This window comes from Acipenser ruthenus, unplaced genomic scaffold (assembly GCF_902713425.1).
Source record: "Acipenser ruthenus unplaced genomic scaffold, fAciRut3.2 maternal haplotype, whole genome shotgun sequence".
Taxonomy (NCBI): Eukaryota; Metazoa; Chordata; class Actinopteri; order Acipenseriformes; family Acipenseridae; genus Acipenser; species Acipenser ruthenus.
The window spans coordinates 391,585-416,099 of NW_026708728.1; the positions used below are offsets into that span (position 1 = coordinate 391,585).

At 39.6% G+C, this 24,515-nt stretch overlaps 1 protein-coding gene across 7 annotated transcripts in view; it reads right to left on the reverse strand.

Annotated features, from left to right (window-relative positions):
* Window positions 1–68: 68 nt before the first annotated feature.
* The window catches only part of LOC117410103 (SLAM family member 5-like), a 50,674-nt gene continuing 26,227 nt past the window's right edge, over window positions 69–24,515 (reverse strand). For 2 of the 7 annotated variants that reach the window (XM_059021655.1, XM_059021654.1), the window contains exons 2-12: window positions 23,745–24,065; window positions 23,105–23,347; window positions 22,354–22,466; window positions 21,414–22,050; window positions 18,083–18,400; window positions 17,428–17,670; window positions 7,356–7,475; window positions 6,643–6,713; window positions 3,324–3,398; window positions 3,033–3,107; window positions 69–660 (exon numbers count right to left, since the gene is read on the reverse strand). In XM_059021655.1, coding sequence (XP_058877638.1) covers window positions 574–660; window positions 3,033–3,107; window positions 3,324–3,398; window positions 6,643–6,713; window positions 7,356–7,475; window positions 17,428–17,670; window positions 18,083–18,400; window positions 21,414–21,477 — 1,053 coding nt within the window. In that variant the 5' untranslated portion in view covers window positions 21,478–22,050; window positions 22,354–22,466; window positions 23,105–23,347; window positions 23,745–24,065 and the 3' untranslated portion in view covers window positions 69–573. Of the gene's footprint in view, window positions 661–3,032; window positions 3,108–3,323; window positions 3,399–6,642; window positions 6,714–7,355; window positions 7,497–8,057; window positions 8,301–8,926; window positions 9,242–10,781; window positions 11,089–17,427; window positions 17,671–18,082; window positions 18,401–19,251; window positions 19,562–21,413; window positions 22,051–22,353; window positions 22,467–23,104; window positions 23,348–23,744; window positions 24,066–24,515 lie in introns of those variants that run through there. The other 5 variants (XM_059021658.1, XM_034913348.2, XM_059021653.1 and 2 more) reach the window with 5 other exon arrangements.

The window sequence follows — 24,515 nt, forward strand, 5'->3', positions numbered from 1 at the left end:
CACATAGGGTTCTACATAGACACAGAAATGCATGGACAGGTGTGTACATATATGCACGCACACACACATCAACCAAACCACCTTTATTGCTTATATAGCACCTTTCATGATAGATCACCTAATAGCACTTTACATGTACAAATGAACATACAAAACAAGAAAAAGATGAGATGACTAAATACACCCTCCCCCCTTAAATTACTGCTTAAATAACAGCCTGTGTAAGGGTACTAACACAGGGGTCATGTGTTCATGCTTCTTTGCTGTTGTTTAAACTCTGGCAGGAGCATTTTGCACAAGATACAATCGAGATAAAACACAACTTGAAATACCAGAAAAAAAGAGAGTTGCAATATACTACTACTACTAATAATTATTATTATTACATGTGATTTTAGGGGCTGATTTATGTGTGTATATTTGTAATAACAATCTTGCATTTATTCATTTCAGTGCCTTCAATAAAAAATTTCACAAGCAATGCTGAGGATACAGTAAGTCGCACTTTCATCTTGGTCACTGATATTTTCAAGGTCTCCACGTTCCCATTGAGGGTTCCCAGTTGAATTCCATCTACAGTATGTGTTGATAAGGTGTGTTTTCCTTATTGCGGTTGAAGTTCACCATGTCGTATTGCGTGTCACACGACTTTCCTGGTGCCTGAGGGAACAAGAAACGGAGAATGTTTTTTGTGTAATTGAATTCAGAATTACTAATGTTTTGTACATTTTGTAAATACACACTCATACATATTTTGGGTAACTCTTTCCATTAGGCATGGAATTGATACAATTATGTGGCGGCAGTGTGGAGTAGTGGTTAGGGCTCTGGACTCCTGACTGGAGGGTTGTGGGTTCAATCCCAGGTGGGGGACGCTGCTGCTGTACCCTTGAGCAAGGTACTTTACCAAGATTGCTCCAGTAAAAACCCAACTGTATAAATGGGTAATTGTATGTAAAATAATGTGATATCTTGTAACAATTGTAAGTCGCCCTAGATAAGGGCGTCTGCTAAGAAATAAATAATAATAATAATAATAATAATAATAATAATTTTGTCATGCAATATCTTACATAGAAGGTGGGGTCGAAATCGCCAGCGGAGAGTTGGAGTCTGGGAAGGGGGTGGCAGTGTGTGAATGTAACAGCGAGGGAGGAGGGGCCGGAGGGAGTGTTGGAACAGCCTGGGTTCGCTTTTGAATGGGAAAAAAAACGAGGAAGAAGGATCGCTGTTGTTTGCAAAGAAGAAGGGAAAAAATCCCGGGTGATGAAAAAGAAAGAAAGACAGAAAGAAAGATAAGGGCGTCTGCTAAGAAATAAATAATAATAATAATAATAATAATAATAATAATAAATTTCATGCCTATGTATCTGATACAATTCTGTACTTACATATATCATGCAAAAAGATTTCCACATGAAGTACATTGTAAATGTGTAATAACATTGTAATGATGTGTAAGCACGTGCATATTTACTAAGTAATTACTATGTAAGCACATAGTAATTAGGGACACTTAATGGAACTGATTTTAGTTTGTCTGAAAGTGTTACCGTATTTTGTAATATATCCTGGTAATCCAGATTGTTTTTAAATCCTGATCTAGTGAGAAAGTCAATGTATTGAATGTATTTCTTTTTTTGCTAGCCTTTAAGTAACATTAGCACTGTGTCCACAACGTCTCCTTCCCTTGATCCTGTTATTCAGGACTGACTCGCTGGGCTGAGAACCATTATTCAATTCTACGATGACTGTCCTGGAAATCGCTAGTTGCTTTTGACAACAAATCTCACCAAGTCAGCCCTTCAAGTCACTAGACTTGGAGAGAAATTCACTAAATTGGCAACACTGCTTGAAGGCACAGAAAAAAATATTTGATTTCTGGAGGGCTTATTGACACAACAAGGAAAAGAGATCGCCTCATCGGTGCCCAGGTACCGGAGGATTTGCTGTGCACGACTATATGATCACTAACCTACACGTTAGATACCAGTTTTATAGTAGTTAAGGAACGCAATACAGTACTGTACAAATAAGGTCCAATGAAAATACGATGTGTTTGAAGTGACCTGCGTATCTTGCATCAGTTGTTATTTATAACTCTAAGATCATGCATACCTATGAAAACAGGAAAACATGCAGTCTGTTCTAATTGCTAGATGAAGTACTGTAAATGGAAAACTGCTGCTAAAAACGAACGAAATAAAATACATTCAGTTAACCATGTTAACCAAAATGCTATGTCAAATTTTTTCAAAATCCAGACTCCAGTAAGTGTGCCGAAACGAGTCCAAAAACAGGTTACGCTGCTGAAAAACAAAACTAAGGTTCCAATTTAAACAAAATCAGAAAGCAATTCTCAACAAAAATAATAATAATAATAATAATAATAATAATAATAATAATAATAATAATAATAATAATAATATCGTGCTTTTGCTCAACTCAATAATATGGTTATTTAAAAACGTAAAGGTAAATAATACACTGGACTGATTAAACTACTAACACTGAACATTTAAACTCCAGAAAGTGAAATTGGGTAGTAAATACTACACATTTTTAAAAGAAGCAACATCGTACAATGACAATCTTTGATTTTTTGTTTGTTTGTTTTAGCCCACAGACTGCAGTAACACCCTGCTATTTAAATATGTAAATTAGCTATGTGTGGGAGCAACGCTCCAAAAAAAAGGACGGCAAAATTTCGTTTGCCTAAAGCGGCAAAAATCCTTGCCTCAGCCCTGCTATGAACTAATCTCCTCTGTTCAATAATAAACTAATGTTGCTGAAGAGACTGATCATGGCAGACAGACGGTCAGGACGGATTACTGTACATGAAAGAAACTGTATCTCCACAAGGGGGCAGCAGATATCACCTTTCAGTTTAGTTGACTCTGCCTGTTTCTATAAATTTATCAAAATAATTAAAATGCCCAAAACGTTAAGGTAAGGTTAAAAAAAATAATTAAAAAAAAATATCATTCATTTGGTAAAGTGAAGGTAATGAAATTCTCTATCAGATCACTCACCCGTTTGTGATCCACAGTCTCATAAACAGTCATCGGGAGACCGTCACTCTGCTGGGCATTTGCAGATGATTCAACCTTAAATAAATAGTCACAGTAGTAGATATATAACCCTTGTCCTTTTCTGATAAAATTGTGTACTTATATATATCGTGCAAAAAGATTTTCACATTCACTCCATTGTAACTCTGCATAATAACATTGTAATGATGTGTAAGCACACATGTATTTACTAAGTAACTGCGGTAACTAAGGTAAAGTGAAGTTAATGAAATTCTCTATCAGATCACTCACCTGTTTGAGATTCACAGTTGCATAAACAGTCGTCGGGAGACTGTCACTCTGCTGGGCATTTGATGACTTTTTAACCTTAAATTTGAAAATAGTTCATGGTACTCGTTGTATTATTACATGCAGCTCTCGCGAAAGGTTTTGCATCTGTGTATGTATGTGAACAAAAACATAGCATCCCCAGGGAGCATAAAATATATACAGCTCTGGCCAAAAGTTTTGCATCTCCCTATAGAATTATGAAACACAATTTTTCTTCCTGGGTAGTAAGTGTTATTTCCTAATTGCTTATGCCTAAAAAGTATAGAAAATGGCTATTATTCCCCACAAACTTTGCTTTTGTGACCAGGACAGTGATATTTTGAAATTTACCTATTTCCAATGAGAAAACGGGCGAATTTGTGTCTTTTCGTTCACATAAAGTCAGAAAAAAACAACATATGAATCCAAATTAACATGTATTTATGCTAAAGTAATACAAAAATGACTACAAAAGATTTAGAAGCGAGTAGTTTTTTGAGATTTACGATTATACTGTAAATCACTTTCACGAATCAGCCCCCAAATGTAGTCTCCCATCATGTTCTCGTTATACTGTCCTTCATTGACAGCTCATCCAGGAGCCTCAAAGCCGTGCTGCTCCATAATGGTAACAAGTACCCGTCTCTTCCCCTGGCTCACTCGGTGCACCTCAAAGAGGATTACAACAGCATCAAGACCTTGCTGGACGCCTTGAAGTATGATGAGTACGGCTGGGACCCCCGGAAGGTGCTGATGCCACCACTGCACATCAAATTGGGCCTTATGAAACAATTTATCAGAGCTCTAGATAAGGAGTCGGCAGCCTTCAAGTACCTTCAAGACTTCTTCCCTAAGCTGTCTGAGGCAAAGGTCAAAGCCGGTGTCTTCGTCGGACCACAGATAAAGAAGATCCTGAAGTGCAATGAATTCCCCAAGAAGCTCACTAGTAAGGAGAAAGCGGCTTGGAACAGCTTTGTCGCAGTGGTTCGGGGCTTCCTGGGCAATCACAAGGCCGAAAACTATGTGGAGCTGGTTGAGACTCTGGTGAAGAACTACGGCACAATGGGCTGTAGGATGTCCCTCAAAGTCCATATCCTTGATGCTCATCTTGATAAATTCAAGGAGAACATGGGAGCGTACTCGGAGGAGCAAGGCGAGCGCTTCCACCAGGATATACTGGACTTTGAACGCCGCTACCAAGGACAGTATAACTAGAACATGATGGGAGACTACATTTGGGGGCTGATTCGTGAAAGTGATTTACAGTATAATCGTAAATCTCAAAAAACTACTCACTTCTAAATCTTTTGTAGTCATTTTTGTATTACTTTAGTATAAATACATGTTAATTTGGATTCATATGTTGTTTTTTTCTGACTTTATGTGAACGAAAAGACACAAATTCGCCTGTTTTCTCATTGGAAATAGGTAAATTTCAAAATATCACGGTCCTGGTCACAAAAGCAAAGTTTGTGGGGAATAATAGCCATTTTCTATACTTTTGAGGCATAAGCAATTAGGAAATAACACTTACTACCCAGGAACCAAAAAAAAAAAAATTGTTACACAGTGTTATCAGATGTTGCTTCACAGAGTCCAATGAAAGCTGCTGAATAATGTTCTGTTACAGAAACTTAACAGAATACATTTTTTTTTAAAATGTACTTCTGCACTACTACTATGGCTTCCGGTAAACTTTTGCGATATAATTATTATTAATTTCTTAGCAGACATCCTTATCCAGGGCGACTTACAATTGTTACAAGATATCACATTATTTTTACATACAATTACCCATTTATACAGTTGGGTTTTTACTGGAGCAATCTAGGTAAAGTACCTTGCTCAAGGGTACAGAAGCAGTGTCCCCCACCTGGGATTGAACCCACGACCCTCCGGTCAAGAGTCCAGAGCCCTGACCACTACTCCACACTGCCATTATGCGCTTCTCCCACTGTTGCCCTTTAATGTTGTAGTTTCTTTGATTACACAATGTTAAAAGATCTAAATTATGTTCATGTTGATTATTTTAATTTTGTCTCAATCCTAGAATTCTAGGTGAAGCAAAACGATTGGCCAAAGCTGTAAGTTTAAAAAAAATAAAGAACAAAGAATAAATATCTCATCATTCAATATACATAATAACATGTGGCTAGTGTCTGTAGATTAATACTAATTAAGATCAATTAATGTAGATTAAGTGTTAGTTATTGACATTTTTCAAAAATAAAAATAACATTAAAAAGTTAATACAGGCAGCACTCGGATATACAACACTCAGTCGTCAGTCGTGTTTTACCGTCCTTGTATTATGATTACATATATATATATATAGATAGATAGATAGATAGATAATATTGTGCAGTTACACAGCGCTTCCATCCAATTTCACGTCACGAAAATTCAGCCAAAACAGACAAGCTATGGTCACCCAACAGGTAATCATTTTACAGTTTTTTTGTGCATTTTCATTTTCAAGTGAACTGTAACATCAGGGCCTTATCGAGCACTGTATTCTGCAATTTTGAATGACGACTTTGGATACGGTTTTAATTCTAGAAACTGTGTTGTTGGTTTTTTTTAAATCTTTTGGTAAATACGGGCAGCAGTGTGGAGTAGCGGTTAGGGCTCTGGACTCTTGACGGAGGGTCGTGGGTTCAATCCCAGGTGGGGGACACTGCTGCTGTACCCTTGAGCAAGGTACTTTATCTAGATTGCTCCAGTAAAAACCCAACTGTATAAATGGGGAATTGTATGTAAAAATAATGTGATCTCTTGTAACAATTGTAAGTCGCCCTGGATGAGGGCGTCTGCTCAGAAATAAATAATAATAAATTGCATTACGTTGTACACAGTTCTGTGCATGGGTAACATTTTGATTTCATTTTGCTGTTGGGTCGTTAATGGGGAATTTTACATACTGCTACATTATGTACCGGATTTAAAAGTCTGTGCTGTATTACAATCCACGTGTCGTCTCTTTTGGCAAGTGATATTTTCATTATCATACCGTTCTGAATTAAAATACTTTGTTGAAAATATAGTATTTTACCAACAAATCTAATCCAGTACATCTAAATTTTAAAACAGTCTTTTCAGACATGTATGTTTGATATTGTATGATTTTTCGTGTTCTCTGAAAAACAGACAAGGGTTGGAACGGGCCAGAATGAAATAATCAGAAATGCGTCACACGCGTTTAACCGTCACTGAAGTCAACATTTTATAGGGTCGGATATGTGAGTGCTGACTGTATATAGGACCCTGTTGTGTATCTAGGTATTAAACCTCAATTACTCACGTGATTCCTCTGTGTAGTTTTTCTCTGAATTTCTGCATAGATAGTCGGCTGTTGGGGAGGTTCTGTCACAGCTAACAAACAAATAAACAAAATAAAATATATATATATATATATATAACTGTGTTATATACCGCAAGAAGAGGTGGTGTGGGTCTGACCACTGCCACGTATGCAGACTTTTTTGAGAACTGGTGTTAGATCTTTAAGAACAGGCCACTCTAGCTGTGCAAATATATCAGAACACCTCCAGACGTGTCATTGATATCCTTTATATACCCGCCTGCATGAAAACACCTCCGGGTGTGACAATTTCAATCTCCTCTCAGTAATCAGCGATATAGAAACACAGGTGCTCCTGTGTGTGAAAACGTTAGACTGCTCTGTGCTTTAACCAGGCGTCTTAAACAGCTTCTAAAAAGTCTCCTGGGTTTGACCGCATGTGGATCCGTGTTCCTTTTCTCTGACTCTTTGAAATGAATTTCACGTGTGGCTTATTCAAGTCATCCATTAAAATTAGACAAACACCAATTTGCCGATCTTGCCAATTTTACCAGATTTTTAGTTCCAGTGGTTTGGATTTCATCCGCACAACAAATCAACACTACAGAGGCAATGGGGGGGTGTTCTAATATTAAATCTGCACACTTACAGGCATAGCAAAAGATATTCTTCACTTTGTAAATGCACAGTGTAATGAGCTCAGATCTACTCGCCTTCATTGTGTTTCTTTTTCATTTTCTGCCACAACACTACAATAGAAACGAGAACCAGCAGCAATATCCCAGCTGTTCCAGCGTAGATCCGCCAATCAAAGAGCCACCAGGGTGCGGTATCTGAGTTCAGAAAGAGAGACGCTGTTCAGTAGAAAAAATAGAAATGTGTCATTTCGCAAATCTAGCATGAAATACTGCTGTACTACTATTATGGCTTCCGGTATAGACTTTTGCGATATCATTTTTTGTAGTGTTTCTTTGATTACACGATGTTAAATAAAATATCTAAATTATGCTGATATCTTCTTTTTTTAATTATTATTATTATTATTATTATTATTATTATTATTATTATTATTATTTGTTTATTTAGCAGATGCCTTTATCCAAGGCGACTTACAGAGGCTAGGGTGTGTGAACTATGCATCAGCTGCAGAGTCACTTACAACTACGTCTCACCCGAAAGACGGAGCACAAGGAGGTGAAGTGACTTGCTCAGGGTCACACACACACATAGCGAGTCAGTGGCTGAGGTGGGATTTGAACCCGGGACCACACAGCCTCCTTAATCATGTATTAGACATAATAACATAAGGCTAGTGTCAAATACAACAATTTTCCTTTTTCAGTAGATTAATATACATTTTTGGCTGTAGCTGTATTTTTTTAAGACTCAAGACAACTAAAACATTGTTGAAATACCTGCACAGCTCTCCCGGATAGACGCTGTTGCCTCACTGACTGGATTAGAAGCGATGCAGGTGAAGATAACATTAATCTCTCCGGGGCTCAGGGACACCTCCAGAGTCCCGGCATGCTCAGGTAAATCCTGGTCCCCTCTCTTCCAGCGGTAGGTGACGTTTTCTCTTTGGTTCGTGGTGCAGAGCAGCGTCGCACGGCAGGTTTCATTCGATGGGTTCCTCGTCACCTCCGACTTGATCTTTTCTAAGTAAACCAATGCAAAACCAAAGAAGACCCCCTTTAAACGTAGCTGTTTCATTTCATTTTCTGGAAAACAGTGCAAATTACACTTTGACGTGAAGACCCTGATAAATCTCGTGATCTCGACCTGGACTGTCGGTAAATGATCTCAGGAAAACGGAAGTAATGACTTCTGTTTCCTCGAGATCCTGGGATAAATTATCTCGTAATCACGAGATAATGATTTTTTTGTTTTGTTTTTTTGTGAACAAAACTTTTATTTTCAGCACCCCCGGTTTGAACTTCGTTCCCTCGTCTCTGTAAGTTAAACGTGCAAAACCATTACATTACCTGGCTTTACTTTTATCAATCTATATATACCTCATACTAATTATAGCTGAATCTGATGCTGAAGTCAAATTACTTGGAGTTTAATGGATGCGTGCTGCTGCGTACGAAAATGACCTGGCAGCTGTCTGGAAAGTATCTTCTGCCACGAGTGTAAAGAAACCACGAACACATTCAGCTTTCCCATTGTCTATTACAACAAAGCCATTACATGTTAACATACAAGGTAGTTAACTGGCATCGCTGTTCGTTACGTGATTATAAAGAATAATATAATGATAAATATAAAGATAAATCCATACCATAAACACGAAGAGTAACCGTGTGTGTAGGGAGCTGATCTCCAGAAGCTGCTGTGGCAACACGATTATATTCTCCACTGTCTTCAGCTCTGAGCGGATTGATTGTTAAAGACCAGTCTCTTCTGTTCAGATGCAGCCTGTCTCTAAACTGCTCAATTGATACATTCTCATCACTCAAAGCAATGGTTTTTTCACCCCATTTCCATCCCACTTCACTTGGGTTATCCTGTGGGGACAAACCAGCGGGCAAGACAACAGACTCTCCAACAATCCCATTCACGACTGGATCAGCAGATAAACTGGCCACCAGCAAACCTGCAACAACAATACCATTAAACAGGGGTGTAAGATTCTCAAACCGTTGAATCTCACCAGTAAATACATTTCAACATGTACATATTGGGAGCCAGTCATGAAACCGCCACTTATTTCTGCTTACACGAGTACTGTACAAGGTGACAGCATTTGTGAGACTATAGAAGTATTTCAATTGTTTCTTCAAGTTATTATTATTATTATTATTATTATTATTATTATTATTATTATTATTATTATTATTATTATTGTATTTCTTAGCAGACACCCTTATCCAGGGCGACTTACAATCGCAAGCAAATACATTCAAGTGTTACAATACAAGTCATACAATAAGAGCAAGAAATACAATAACTTTTGTTCAAGTGTGACAAACCACAATTCAATAATACAGCAGATAATAGTGATAGTTACATCAGGATATGATTAAATACAAAATACTACAGGTTAAACACTTGGCAGATTACAGTATTCTGAAGTACAGGATTAAATGCAGTAAAATAGGGGGCAGATAAGAGCAAAATAAAGCACATTTAAATGAAGGTTCCAGGGTGACTTACAATTGTTACAAGATATCACATTATTTCTACATACAATTCCCCATTTATACAGTTGGGTTTTTACTGGAGCAATCTAGGTAAAGTACCTTGTTCAAGAGTACAGCAGCAGTGTCCCCCCACCTGGGATTGAACCTAAGACCCTCCGGTCAAGAGTCCAGAGCCCAGAGCCCTCACCACTACTCCACACTGCATAGTTCTGTTTATAAGAGTACTGTCCATACGTACAACATCTGTGAGACTATATAAGTATTTTAATAAAAATAAATGACATTGAGCACATCCTACTGTATCAACACCAAGACTAATGTGAATATTTCATTCCTAGAAATCAGGAAATCACAAGAGAGAGACGGAATGAAAATTGTTACTAAATTTGGGAGTGAGAACGCCGTGTTCTGTGACCCGTTCGTTTTTTTTCCAGTATAAAATAAATCTCCTTACTTGTTTGGATGATAGATTTACACAAGTGACAAAAATTACAATGTACAAAAAATATAATTATCATTGAGTATCATGAAAATATGAATGACTTACATTGTGAGATTAAAAGCCTAGTTTGTATCAGTTACAGTGATACTGTAACAAATATAGCTGGTAACACTTTAAATTGAGAGTCTCTAATTACTGTGTATTTACATAGTAATTACTGAGTAAATACATGTGTGCTCACACATTATTACAATGTTATTATGCAAAGTTACTTCATGTGTACATTTTTCATGATACAGTCTCTTTTCTGATACAGTTGTGTACTTACATATAAGGTGCAAAACGATTTCTACATGAAGCATATTGTAACTGCATAATAACATTGTAATGATGTGTAAACACGCGTGTATTTAATAAGCAACTGTTATGCAAACACACAGTCATTACAGACACTTATTGGAAAGCGTCACCATATGTTTTTTGCTAAACTAAATTCATGGTAATAATTTTAGCATGCGCTAATACAAGAAAGTAATCATATCAATACTCACCCAGCAGCACAATGAAAACTGTCAGCTCGTAACTGAAATGAAGCAATCTGCGATGTGCAGACATTTTATAATTCAGGGTGGATAAAAACGACGGGTGAAGGCTTCTGAGACAGAGCGACCTTCCTTTAACTTTTTTTTTTTAATTTCAGCTTCCCTTTTTCAGAATTCTATTTTTGAATATTCAACTTTAACCGATCCTCATTCTGCGCGCAGCAGCTGAGTCATTTCCAGCGCTTCAAAAACGAACTTCCCATTTCTTCTTAAAATCAACTCTTATTTTGTATTTCATGAGAATAAAACGCCATGTCGTGTTACATTTCCTTTGGCGGTCTGGGGGGGGGGTAGGAGAGGGGATGTGTGTATTTGTGGTCAAGGGTCTGTGTTTGCAAGACTTTATCTGAACAGAACTGTACCTTCTATTGCTCATGGTCTGAATGGCTGACGGCTGTTTTGTGTGTATATGTATGTATATAAATATTTAAGTACAGTAGTATGTAAATGTATCTATTAGAACACCTCATTGAAATCCTGTATATACCCGCCTGCATGAAAACACCTCAGGGTGTGAGAATTTCACTATCTGCTCCGTAATCAGTGAAAAAAGAATGCTTGACCCCTTTGTGCTTTAATCAGGGGTCTTAATCAACTTCTAAAAATCCTCCTGCGTTTGACCGCCTGTGCCTATGTGGATAGACGTTTTCTCTTCCTATTTTAAATTAATTGCATTTGTGCACTATGGCAAACATTTAATTAGTCTATCCCTAATTTGCCTATTTTGACAATTTCCCAAGAATTTCAGTTTCAGTGTTTTCATTTCACACGCACAGTCAATCACAACTACAGAAGCAACAGGGCGTTCTAATACATGTGCAGACTGCTGTATATTATTTATATATTGTATATGTTATTGCATAAGAATATGTTTATGAATATAGGAGGCTGTGTGGTCCAGTGGTTAAAGAAACGGGCTTGTAAGCAGGAGGTTCCCGGTTCAAATCCCACCTCAGCTACTGACTCGTAGTTGTAAGTGACTCTGCAGCTGATGCATAGTTCACACGCCCTAGTCTCTGTAAGTTACATTGGATTCTGCTAAATAAACAAATAATAATAATAATAATATGAAGGCGTGTTTCTTTAACTAGTTCTTTCAATAACTTGAACATGTTTTAAAAGCTACCATTGTTACAATATAAAAAAGGTCAGTTTTGAGTGGGCCGCAGCTTCTAAAACGGAAATATCAAAACCAGTATTTCTACATCTGCTGAGAAGGGCTAAAACAGGATGCAGCTTGTTTTTTAGAATACCCAACACCGTGCCTTTTGCAGAGATACATCAGTGTAGCATTAAGATGAGATAAACTGAGGAGACAGAGAGAAACAGACCCTTCTTCTTCACGCAGAGAGGGGTGAGGGGATGGAAGGGGCTGCCCAGGGTCACCTAGTCATGCTGGCCAGGGAGAATCTTAGTAAATACACGCGCGCTCACACAGTGCTGTTATACAGAGCTATACCTAATGTGGAAATAATTTTGCATAACCCTAATCATTTTCTCATACCATTGTGAACTTACATTTATTGTGCAAAACAAGTTCCACATGAAGCACACTGTAACTGCATAATAGCATTTCGATGATCTGTGAGCACACATGCATGTGTTCAGTAACTGCTACGCAAACACACAGCCATTAGAGACGCGCAATGGAAAGTGTTTCTCAATATTTCTCCAAGAAGCGCGCAGCACGTTGTGTGTTTTTTTATTGAAGGTGATACTGAAAGGCACACAGCGTTTGAACTCCAAATACTCAGAAAAGGCAGTTTCCATTTCAGTAATATGTATGGGTTCTTCCTCGAAGGCAGGGCAAAACGCTTTTGTGGGACGCAGAGATGCCATTAACTCTGATTCAGACCTCGTTTGAGGCAACGCTGCTGTATCAAACCCCCGAGTCTCCCTGCCTGGTGTGCCGTGCAGTGTCCTGAAACCCAGTCTCCTCAAAACCAAGCCTAAAGCTTGTGGTCCCTCCGCTTTAGGCATTATAATCGCTCGTGGTTTATTTATTTTAGATTCCTGGTGCCTTTTCTGAAACACCTGTTAAGATCCACTGGCGTGTAGGTCTGCAGGTGACTTTAATAGGACAGACGCCCAGTTCATTTCAAACGAGAAAAGGAACACGGAGCCACACGCGGTCAAACGCAGGAGACTTTTTAGAAGTTGTTTAAACGCCTGATTAAAGCACAAAGCGGTCTCACATTTTCACACACAGGAGCGCCTGTTGTTTCTATATCCCTGATTACTGAGCGGAGATTGAAATTCTCACCCCCTGAGGTGTTTTCATGCAGGTAGGGTATATAAAGGACATCAAAGACAAACCTGGAGGTCTTCGAATAAATGTTCACACTACTAAATATATGTGTGTGTCTCAGTGTTTGAGGGGTGGGAAGGGGGGCAGGTATTATCATCAATGTGCGGACAAAGTTTGACGTCCCCACTTTGTAAAACACCTTTTTTTAAGAACTAAATATGCCTTTTTTTTAAAAAGTGCCCAAATATTTAGTTTGTTGTCGACTTTCACCCCGTGTGGAGTTTTGCCTGACTGGAGTTAGAAATAGTAAATAAAATATAGTGAGAGTCAATGAGAAGTCCCCACAAATACAGGAATGCAAACGTGTGTGTGCGTGCCTGTGTGTGCATGTGTATGTGAGCGTGTGTATGCGTGCGTGCGTGCGTGACTGTGTGTTTTTTGCTGCTAAACTGTGCGTGCATGTGCGTGCGTACGTGCCTGTGTGTGTGTGCGTGCGTGTATGTCTGCGTGTGTATGCGTGCGTACCTGTGTGGTTTTTGCTGCTAAGCTGCGTGCGTGCCTGTGTCCGTGGTGCGTGTGTGTGTTTTTCTTGCTGCTAAACTGCAAAACCCAATCAAGTAATGCAATCTGGCACTGGAACAAGATTAAAAAAAAAATAAAAATCCGAAACATTATTTAAGCTTATCATTTTATCTCAATACTTTAACAGTTTACAAAATGCGAAATAAAAGGAAATTGCATTTTCACTCTCTAACCTACAACGGGGTCCTAAGCAGCTTTGCATCGCCAAGAATTTGACTTGAGACAATCCTACAAACACAACATGCCCATATCTGCAAAAGTGCTCAGTGACACCCCCCACCCCCACCTACACGATGAGTCACTGCTGGTTTTATCTGTGGGTTGACAGACGCATTAACTGGTCGGACTAACGGAAGAGAACTCTTGAAGGGGAAGCGCTGGTAAGGAGGTCTGCTTTCAGGCGAGAGGTGTCTGCAAAACGCTCTGCTAGTTTGGAAAAGCGAAACTAAATGTCTTCTTACCTCACCCGGCACTCAACAGACTGCAGCGTCTCAAACACACTGCTGTGGGGCCGCGCAGTAAGACAAAAACTACATTAGCAAATGATTGCATGCTTTATTGAATGGTGAAGCAGAGGCAACCCTTTCCATTAAGAGTCTCTGACGACTGTGTGGTTGCATAGCAGTTACTTAGCAAGTACATGTGTGCCTATGCATCATTGCAGTGTAACAGTGTAACTCTACATAATGTTATTATGCAGAGTCACACTGTAACCTTAACCCTTTTCTGATACCATTGTGTATACCATATATCATGCAAAAAGATGTCCACATTCAGTACATTGCAACTATGCATAATTACATTGTAATGAAGTGGAAGTGCATGTGTATTTGCTAAGCAACGGCCATGCAAACACACAGCAATTAGAGACACTGAATGGAAAGGGTTACTGAAATAAGTGATGGCAGTGCTTTGCTAAACTCGGCCCTGGAAACTACAGACAGCGTCTCTTCTTGCTTGCTGGGGAGACTCGTGGAGGAGAAGGGGGGGAGGAGGGGGTAAGGGGACAGTGAACGGAAACAGCAAGCGCAAACCAAGATCTATTTATTACTCGACCTGCAGACAGAGAGATAGGCTGGTGAGGGAGTAAGCCGGGTAGAGACTGAGCTCAAACCGCAGACCAGCACGCTGTTAACCTCTTGTGAGCTGCAGCAAGGCTGGGTGGAGGAGAAAGGGGGCGGGGCTTCTTTCAGATCAAAGTCTATTGGAGAATGCGGCAGTGCGCGTCCGTATTTTTCACACACGAGCGCCTGTTGTTTCTCTATCACTGGTTACTGAGCGGAAATTGAAATTCTCACACCCTGTTAAATACACCATTTAAAATACAAGCCATTTTTTTTGTCACAGCAGCCCGAGAAACCACAGGAGACTCCAGCAGCTCCTTCAAGAGTTCGAAGTGGTTTACGCAAGTCACAGGGTAATCACGCACTCACCGCTCTGCGCTACTCGAACCTGTCTTGCTCTGAAAAGCGATCTCCGTTCACCATTTGAAAATACTGTATCCCAATTAAAAGAAGGGACGTCCCAGTTAAACGACACGAACCGCATTGGGAAAAACCGCCTCCCAGAGTTCTATCCCATTTAAGCAGAACTCATGATTATCAGAATCCCGATTAGGTGGCACTGATATATATATATATACACCACACCGTCCTGGTTTATTTGTCAGACATCTTTATCCAAGCCGACTCACACATGTGTTACAGGGCAGTACAGGGTTACAATGCAAAACAGTGTTTAAATACATTATAGCTTACAGTAAGTACAAATACTGCTGGAAAGCATTATTATTATTATTATTATTATTATTATTATTATTATTATTATTATTATTATTAACTGGTCATTTAGCAGACGACTTATCCAAGCAACTTGCAGAGACTAGGGGGTGAACTCTCCATCATCAACTGCTGCTGCTGCTGCTGCTGCAGAGTCACTTCCAATAGGAGCTCGTTTGTTTGACGTCTCATCCTGAAGGACGGAGCACAAGGAGGTTCAGTGTCTTGCTCAGGGTCACACACACACATAGGGAGTCAGTGGCTGCTGCAGAGTCTCTTCCAATAGGACCTCGTTTGTTTGACGTCTCATCCTGAAGGACGGAGCACAAGGAGGTTCAGTGACTTGCTCAGGGTCACACACACACAGGGAGTCAGTGGCTGCTGCAGAGTCACTTCCAATAGGAGCTCGTTTGTGCTCGGATACTTTCATAATTAGTAGTAGTGCTAGTAAATTCTGATTCCAAGTGTTTAAAAACCAAGCCATTGCTTTGCAAGTAGAGCTCACTATATATATATATATATATATATATATATATATATATATATATATATATATATATATATATATATATATATATATATATATATATATATTAGCTCAAAGAGCCAGCTGCCCAACGTTTCGATATGTTGTACATATCTTTCTCATATATTTTTTTTTTTTCAATGTGTACATTTTGGTTTTGGACAATGCGAGATAAGAAGCGACAAGTTAGGATGATTAAGACAATGTTGTATCTACAGTGAAGTATTAGAAACGGTAATCAGTCCTTTCTCAGTGTAGGTTTGCATTTAGTCGCTCTGCGGGTCTGCAGTCCTTTCTCAGTGCAGGTTTGCATTCAGTCGCTCTGCGGGTCTGCAGTCCTTTCTCAGTGCAGGAGGCTAAACCGGTCTCTGCTTCCTCTGTCTCACATGCTGCTCGATGCCGCCGCACATTTCTTTTCTAAATCATAAAAAAGACACAAACGCAAGCCCTGTTAATACAACAACAAAACAGTAACAGTGTGAGGGTATTGGAAGACTATTAGGATGTTTTTACTGGCTGTTTTGAGCAGTATTGTGACATAATTTACTACCAGCCAATCAGAGTCCAGCATTTCCTCCGGCACAAGTTTTAAGTCTTAACTTCCCAGCACACCATATTTTCTCTCGGATCTGGACTGCCTGTCATGATAAAGCGGGTGGTTGTTTACCCAACACCCGTATCAATGCAGATTCAAAGATAAGTACTCAACTGTATGCATGCAATCCCTCACATGGACTCCGATCACAGCAGAGATCATCAGAACCAGACCCAGGGAGAGAAGGACCGTCTTCAACACACAGAACGAAACACCCCCCGGGGACCCTAAAACAAAAGCAATGCAGTCATGTGCAAACGCATCGGCACACCTGAAGACGCGTCATCAAAATCCTTTATATACCCGTCTGCATGAAAACACCTCCGGGTGTGAGAATTTCAATCTCCGCTCAGTAATCAGTGATATAGAAACAACAGGAGCTCCTTTGTGTGAAAATGTGAGACCGCTTTGTGCTTTAATCAGGCGTCTTAAACAGCTCCTAAAAAAAAGTCTCCTGCGTTTGACCGCGTGTGTGGCTCTGTGTTCCTTTTCTCTCAGTGTTTTACAGTGTGGAGTAGTGGTTAGGGCTCTGGACTCCTGACCGAAGGGTCGTGGGTTCAATCCCAGGTGGGGGACACTGCTGCTGTACCCTTGAGCAAGGTACTTTACCTAGATTGCTCCAGTAAAAACCCAACTGTATAAATGCGTAATTGTATGTAAAAAATAATGTGATATCTTGTAACAATTGTAAGTCTCCCTGGATAAGGGCATCTGCTAAGAAATAAATAATAAGTCGTATTGCACTTTTGTGACGTCAAAGTCGTATCATCCTTGCAATATGACTTTCTCTGTCAATCGAGATTATTTCGAACCTGGTTCTTTTACCCAAATTTACTTTCAATACAACAAAAGCACGCTTGAAATACCTGCACAGCTCTCCCAGATAGACGCTGCTGCCTCGCTGACTGGATTAGAAGCGATGCAGGTGAAGATAACATTAATCTCTCCAGGGTTCAAGGACACCTCCAGTATCCCAGCATGCTCAGGTAAATCCTGGTCCCCTCTCTTCCAGCGGTAGGAGATGTGTTCTCGTTGGTTTGTGGTGCAGAGCAGCGTCGCACGGCAGGTTTCATGCGATGGTTTCCTCGTCACCTCCGACTCGATCTTTTCTAAGTATAAAAATCGGAAATCATTTAGTGTGTGTTTGATAATACAACAGAGATTTCCTTTAACTTTATATGTAAAGAGGCTCAAAGACAAACTATTTGTTTGTTTAGTATTTAAAATGTGTTGACATCTGATTGTGTATTTATGTAATTTCTGACCTTCCAAAATGTGACATAACTTTCCATTAAGTGTCTCCATTTAATGTGTGCTTGCATAGCAGTTACTTAGTAAATACACGTGTGCTTTGTACTATTCATAATAACATTGTGAGTTCAGTACATGCATCTAAAACCATCACCAACCTCAGCATGGCGATTGCAGCAGTATTGTTACATCTTAACACACAAGGCAGTTAACTGGCATCACTGTTCATTGCATGATAATATTGATTAGAGTTAAAAGATAAATCCATACCATAAACATGAAGAGTAACTGTGTGTGTAGGGAGCTGACCAGAAGCTGCTGTGGCAACACGATTATATTCTCCACTGTCTTCAGCTCTGAGCAGATTGATTGTTAAAGACCAGTCTGTTCTGTTCAGATGCAGCCTATGTCTGAACTGGTCAGTTGTTACCTCACTATTATCTTTATCAGCAATGGTATTTTTGCCCAATCTCCATTCAAGTTCACTTGGGTTATCCTGTGGGGACAAACCAGCGAGCAAGACAACAGACTCTCCAACAATCCTGTTCACGACTGGATCGGCAGATACTGAACTGGCCACCAGCAAACCTGCAACAACAATACCATTAAACAGGGGTGGAAGATGTTTTCACATTTCTAAAACCACTGAACCTTAGCAGTGCATTCCACAATTATAAAACATCCCCTTACTTATTTACCGTACACGATTACAACAGTATTTAAATACAAATAAATGACACATCCTACAGTATCAACACCAAGGCAGATAGGAATATTTCACATGTATCAGTTCAGACATCAGGGAATCACAAACAAAGCAGTTCCACACAGTCAGTGGTTTATAACTACCATACTTCCTTCTGCTTATTATTATTTATTTCTTAGCAGACGCCCTTATCCAGGGCGACTTACAATTGTTACAAGATATCACATTATTTTTACATACAATTCCCCATTTATACAGTTGGGTTTTTACTGGAGCAATCTAGGTAAAGTACCTTGCTCAAGGGTACAGCAGCAGTGTCTCCCACCTGGGATTTGACCCACGACCCTCCGGTCAAGAGTCCAGAGCCCTAACCACTACTCCACACTGCTTACAAGAGTGCTGTACATGTTGACAGCATTTGTGAGACTATATAAGTATTTAAATGAAAGTAAATGACACTGAGCACATCCTACTGAATCAACACCAGGGCTAAAGAGAATATTTCACATGCATCCTTTCTAGGAACCAGGAAATCACCAGAGAGACGCTCAATGGAAAGCGTTACTCAATCAGGCAGTGAGAACGCCGGGTTCTGTTGCAGTACAAAATAAATATCCTTACTTGTTCGGATGAGGCACATTTACACAAGAGACACAATTCCAATATACCGTAGAGATAATTCGCGTTGAGGGACATGACCACGACACACAGTTTAGACAGGTGTAGCACTCACCAGAAAGCGCGATGAAAATCGGTCGCATGGAATTTGAACAAAGCGCTCGGGAAAGTCCGGACAGCTCGCGGTTCAGCGTTGTTGAAATGGCTATGCGTTTAATTGAAGTTGCTAAAAGTCATTTTTTTTCTGAACATTTTAACCGCATATCATGAGCCTGGTGTGTCAGCAGAGGCGTCCCTGTATTTCATTTCCTGTTTATTCAATGCAATTCCCCTAAAATAACAAAAACCACGTCTAGCGACTGAACCAGTGTGCGTGTGTGTGTGTGTGTGTGTGTGTGTGTGTGTGTGTGTGTGTGTGTGTGCGTGTGTGTGTGTGTGTGTGTGTGAGAGAGTGCGTGTTTTCTGTTGCATACAGGGGGCCAGTGTTTGTGGTTCTGGGTTTATAAGCTCACAAGCATGTATCTTCTCAGGAGTTCTTCCGCTTTATGAATTTAATGATTCTCATCATAATTTCCAGCTAGCTTATTGAGACATTAACCCTTCGAATAGCATCTACAGCTCTGGCCAAAAGTTCAGCCTTAACCATTCGAATGAACTAATTTTGCATCATACAGTGGAATGAAAGCTGCTGAATAATGTTCCCTTGTTAACATATTGAATTCCACACCCTCTATATAGAATGAACTCCCTCAGCTTCATAGAGTCCAATGAAAGCTGCTGAATAATGTTCCCTTGTTAACATATTGAATTCCACCCCCTCTATATAGAATGAACTCCCTCAGCTTCATAAAGTCCAATGAAAGCTGCTGAATAATGTTCCCTTGTTAACATATTGAATTCCACCCCCTCTATATAGAATGAACTCCCTCAGCTTCACAGAGTCCAATGAAAGCTGCTGAATAATGTTCCCTTGTTAACATATTGAATTCCACCCCCTCTATATAGAATGAACTCCGTCAGCTTGATAGAGTCCAATGAAAGCTGCTGAATAATGTTCCCTTGTTAACATATTGAATTCCACCCCCTCTATATAGAATGAACTCCCTCAGCTTCATAGAGTCCAATGAAAGCTGCTGAATAATGTTCCCTTGCTAACATATTGAATTACACACCGCTTTGGAGTTTTCCAAAAATTGAAAAAATGTGACATTTCAAAATCTAACACTAAATACTGTACCACTCGTAGTTTCCGGTCGACTGTTGCCATATCATTTTGTTGTTTCTTTTCTTGCATGATGTTAAATAAAATATCAAAATTATATTTCGTATAGTTGTTTTTTTAAATTATGTCTCAATATCCTAACATTCTACCTGATGCAACCCTTTTGGCCAGAGCTGTAAATTATATTAAGGTGCTGCTTATTAATGTTTTATAAACATTGTATAACTATATAATAGATGCTTAATAACTATGTTATACATTGTTAACAGATTATGGGTGATTTATAACCACGCAATAGCCATAGACTGAATTCCAGTTTTATAAAGGGGACGGTTTTCAGCCACCTATTCTACTTTGGGATGTTGAAACGTAATTCAGACTATGGCTGTTGCATGGTTATAAACCACCTATAATGCTTTATTAAAACACTAACAGTTATTACACATTTATTATAAAGTTATAAAACATTAATAAGCAGCAGCTTGGTAACACTTTCCAGGCAGTGTCTCTAATGACTGTGTGTTTGCATAGCAGTTACTTAGTAAATACATGTGTCCTTACTCATCATTACAATGTTATTATGCAGAGTTACGATGGACTTCATGAGTGAATTTTTTTGCATGAAATAACCTTGTGTGTCCCTAACCCTTTTCTGATAACATTGTGTACTGACCTATATCGTGCAAAAAGATGTCAAAGTTAAGTACATTCGAACTGTAACCTAATGTAAAGTGTCACCATATGGAGGCTGTGTGGTCCAGTGGTTAAATAAAAGGGCTTGTAACTAGAAGGTCCCAGGTTCAAATCCCACCTCAGCCACTGACTCATTGTGTGACCCTAAGCAAGTCACTTCACCTCCTTGTGTTCCGTCTTTCGGGTGAGACGTAGTTGTAAGTGACTCTGCAGCTGATGCACAGTTCACACACCCTAGTCTCTGTAAGTCGCCTTGGATAAAGGTGTCTGATAAATAAACAAATATGGTTTTTGCTAAACTAAATTCATGGTGATAATTTTACATTTCATGAATGCAAGAATGCAATAATACCAGTACTTACCCAGCAGCAGGATGAAAACTGGCAGCTCGTAACTGAAATAAAGCAATCTGCGATGTGCAGACATTTTATAATTCAGGGTGGATAAAAACGACGTGTGAAGGCTTCTGTTGCTTTAATTTTTTTTTTAATTCAGCTTCCTTTTTTCACAATTCTATTTCTGAGAATAACTCGTCAATACATGCTACGGTTCCTTTGGGCGTTCTCAAAATCGGTGTGAGAATTTCAATTTCCACTCAGTAATCTGTGATATAGAAACACACTCGTGTATGAAAATATTAGTAGTAGTAGTACTAGTAAATTCTGATTCCAAGTGTTTAAAAACCAAGCCATTGCTTTGCAAGTAGAGATCACAATATATATATATATATATATATACAAATATAAGAAAAAAATATATATTTCTCAATGTGTACATTTTGGTTTTGGACAATGCGAGATAAGAAGCGACAGGTTAGGATGATTAAGACAATGTTGTATCTACAGTGAAGTATTAGACACGGTAATCAGTCCTTTCTCAGTGTAGATTTGCATTCAGCCGCTCTGCGGGTCTGCAGTCCTTTCTCAGTGCAGGAGGCTAAACCGGTCTCTGCTTCCTCTAAGTCTCACATGCTGCTCGATGCCGCCGCACATTTCTTTTCTAAATCATAAAAAAGACACAAACGCAAGCCCTGTTAATACAACAACAAAACAGTAACAGTGTGAGGGTATTGGAAGACTATTAGAATGTTTTTACTGGCTGTGCTCGATTTGTTTGGAACAGTATTGTGACATAATTTACTACCAGCCGATCAGAATCCAGCATTTCCTCCGGCACAAGTTTTAAGTTTTAACTTCCCAGCAAACCATATTTTCCCTCAGATCTGGACTGCCTGTCATGATAAAGTGGGTGGTTGTTTGCCCAACACCCGTATCAAAGCAGATTCAAAGATAAGCACTCAACTGTGTGCGTGCAATCCCTCACATGGACTCCGATCACAGCAGAGATCATCAGAACCAGACCCAGGGAGAGAAGGACCGTCTTCAACACACAGAACGAAACACCCCCCGGGGACCCTAAAACAAAAGCAATGCAGTCATGTGCAAACGCATCGGCACACCTGAAGACGCGTCATCAAAATCCTTTATATACCCGTCTGCATGAAAACACCTCCGGGTGTGAGAATTTCAATCTCCGCTCAGTAATCAGTGATATAGAAACAACAGGAGCTCCTTTGTGTGAAAATGTGAGACCGCTTTGTGCTTTAATCAGGCGTCTTAAACAGCTCCTAAAAAAAAGTCTCCTGCGTTTGACCGCGTGTGTGGCTCTGTGTTCCTTTTCTCTCAGTGTTTTACAGTGTGGAGTAGTGGTTAGGTCTCTGGACTCCTGACCGGAAGGTCGTGGGTTCAATCCCAGGTGGGAGACACTGCTGCTGTACCCTTGAGCAAGGTACTTTACCTAGATTGCTCCAGTAAAAACCCAACTGTATAAATGCGTAATTGTATGTAAAAATAAGGTGATATCTTGTAACAATTGTAAGTCGCCCTGGATAAGGGCATCTGCTAAGAAATAAATAATAAGTCGTATTGCACTTTTGTGACGTCAAAGTCGTATTATCCTTGCAATATGACTTTTTCTGTCAATCAAGATTATTTCGAACCTGGTTCTTTTACCCAAATTTACTTTCAATACAACAAAAGCACGCTTGAAATACCTGCACAGCTCTCCCGGATAGACGCTGCTGCCTCGCTGGCTGGATTAGAAGCGATGCAGGTGAAGATAACATTAATCTCTCCGGGGCTCAAGGACACCTCCAGTATCCCAGCATGCTCAGGTAAATCCTGGTCCCCTCTCTTCCAGCGGTAGGAGACGTGTTCTCGTTGGTTCGTGGTGCAGAGCAGCGTCGCACGGCAGGTTTCATTCGATGGTTTCCTCGTCACCTCTGACTTGATCTTTTCTAAGTATAAAAATCGGAAATCATTTAGTGTGTGTTTGATAATACAACAGAGATTTCCTTTAACTTTACATGTAAAGAGGCTCAAAGACAAACTATTTGTTTGTTTAGTATTTAAAATGTGTTGACATCTGATTGTGTATTTATGTAATTTCTGACCTTCCAGAATGTGACAGAACTCCATTTAATGTGTGCTTGCATAGCAGTTACTTAGTAAATACATGTGTGATTTGTACTATTCATAATAACATTGTGAGTTCAGTACATGCATCTAAAACCATCACCAATCTCAGCATGGTGATTGCAGCAGCAGCGTTACATCTTAGCACACAAGGTAGTTAACTGGCATCGCTGTTCATTACATGATTATATTGATCAGAATATAAAGATGAATCCATACCATAAACACGAAGAGTAACAGTGTGTGTTGGGAGCTGACGTCCAGAAGCTGCCGTGGCAACACATTTATATTCTCCACTGTCTTCAGCTCTGAGCAGATTGATTGTTAAAGACCAGTCTGTTCTGTTCAGATGCACCCTATGTCTGAACTGGTCAGTTGTTACCTCACTATTATCTTTATCAGCAATGGTATTTTTGCCCAATCTCCATTCAAGTTCACTTGGGTTATCCTGTGGGGACAAACCAGCGGGCAAGACAACAGACTCTCCAACAATCCCATTCACGACTGGATCAGCAGATATTGAACTGGCCACCAGCAAACCTGCAACAACAATACCATTAAACAGGGGTGTAAGATTATTTTAAAAACCGTTGAACCTTAGCAGTGCATTCCACAATCATAAAACATCCCCTTACTTATTTACTGAACACGATTACAACAGTATTTAAATACAAATAAATGACACATCCTACTGTATCAACCAGACATCAGGGAATCACAAACAAAGCAGTTCCACACAGTCAGTGGTTTATAACTACCGTACTTCCTTCTGCTTATTATTATTTATTTCTTAACAGACGCCCTTATCCAGGACGACTTACATTTGTTACAAGACATCACATTATTTTTACATACAATTCCCCATTTATACAGTTGGGTTTTTACTGGAGCAATCTAGGTAAAGTACCTTGCTCAAGGGTACAGCAGCAGTGTCCCCCACCTGGGATTGAACCCACGACCCTCCGGTCAAGAGTCCAGGGCCCTAACCAC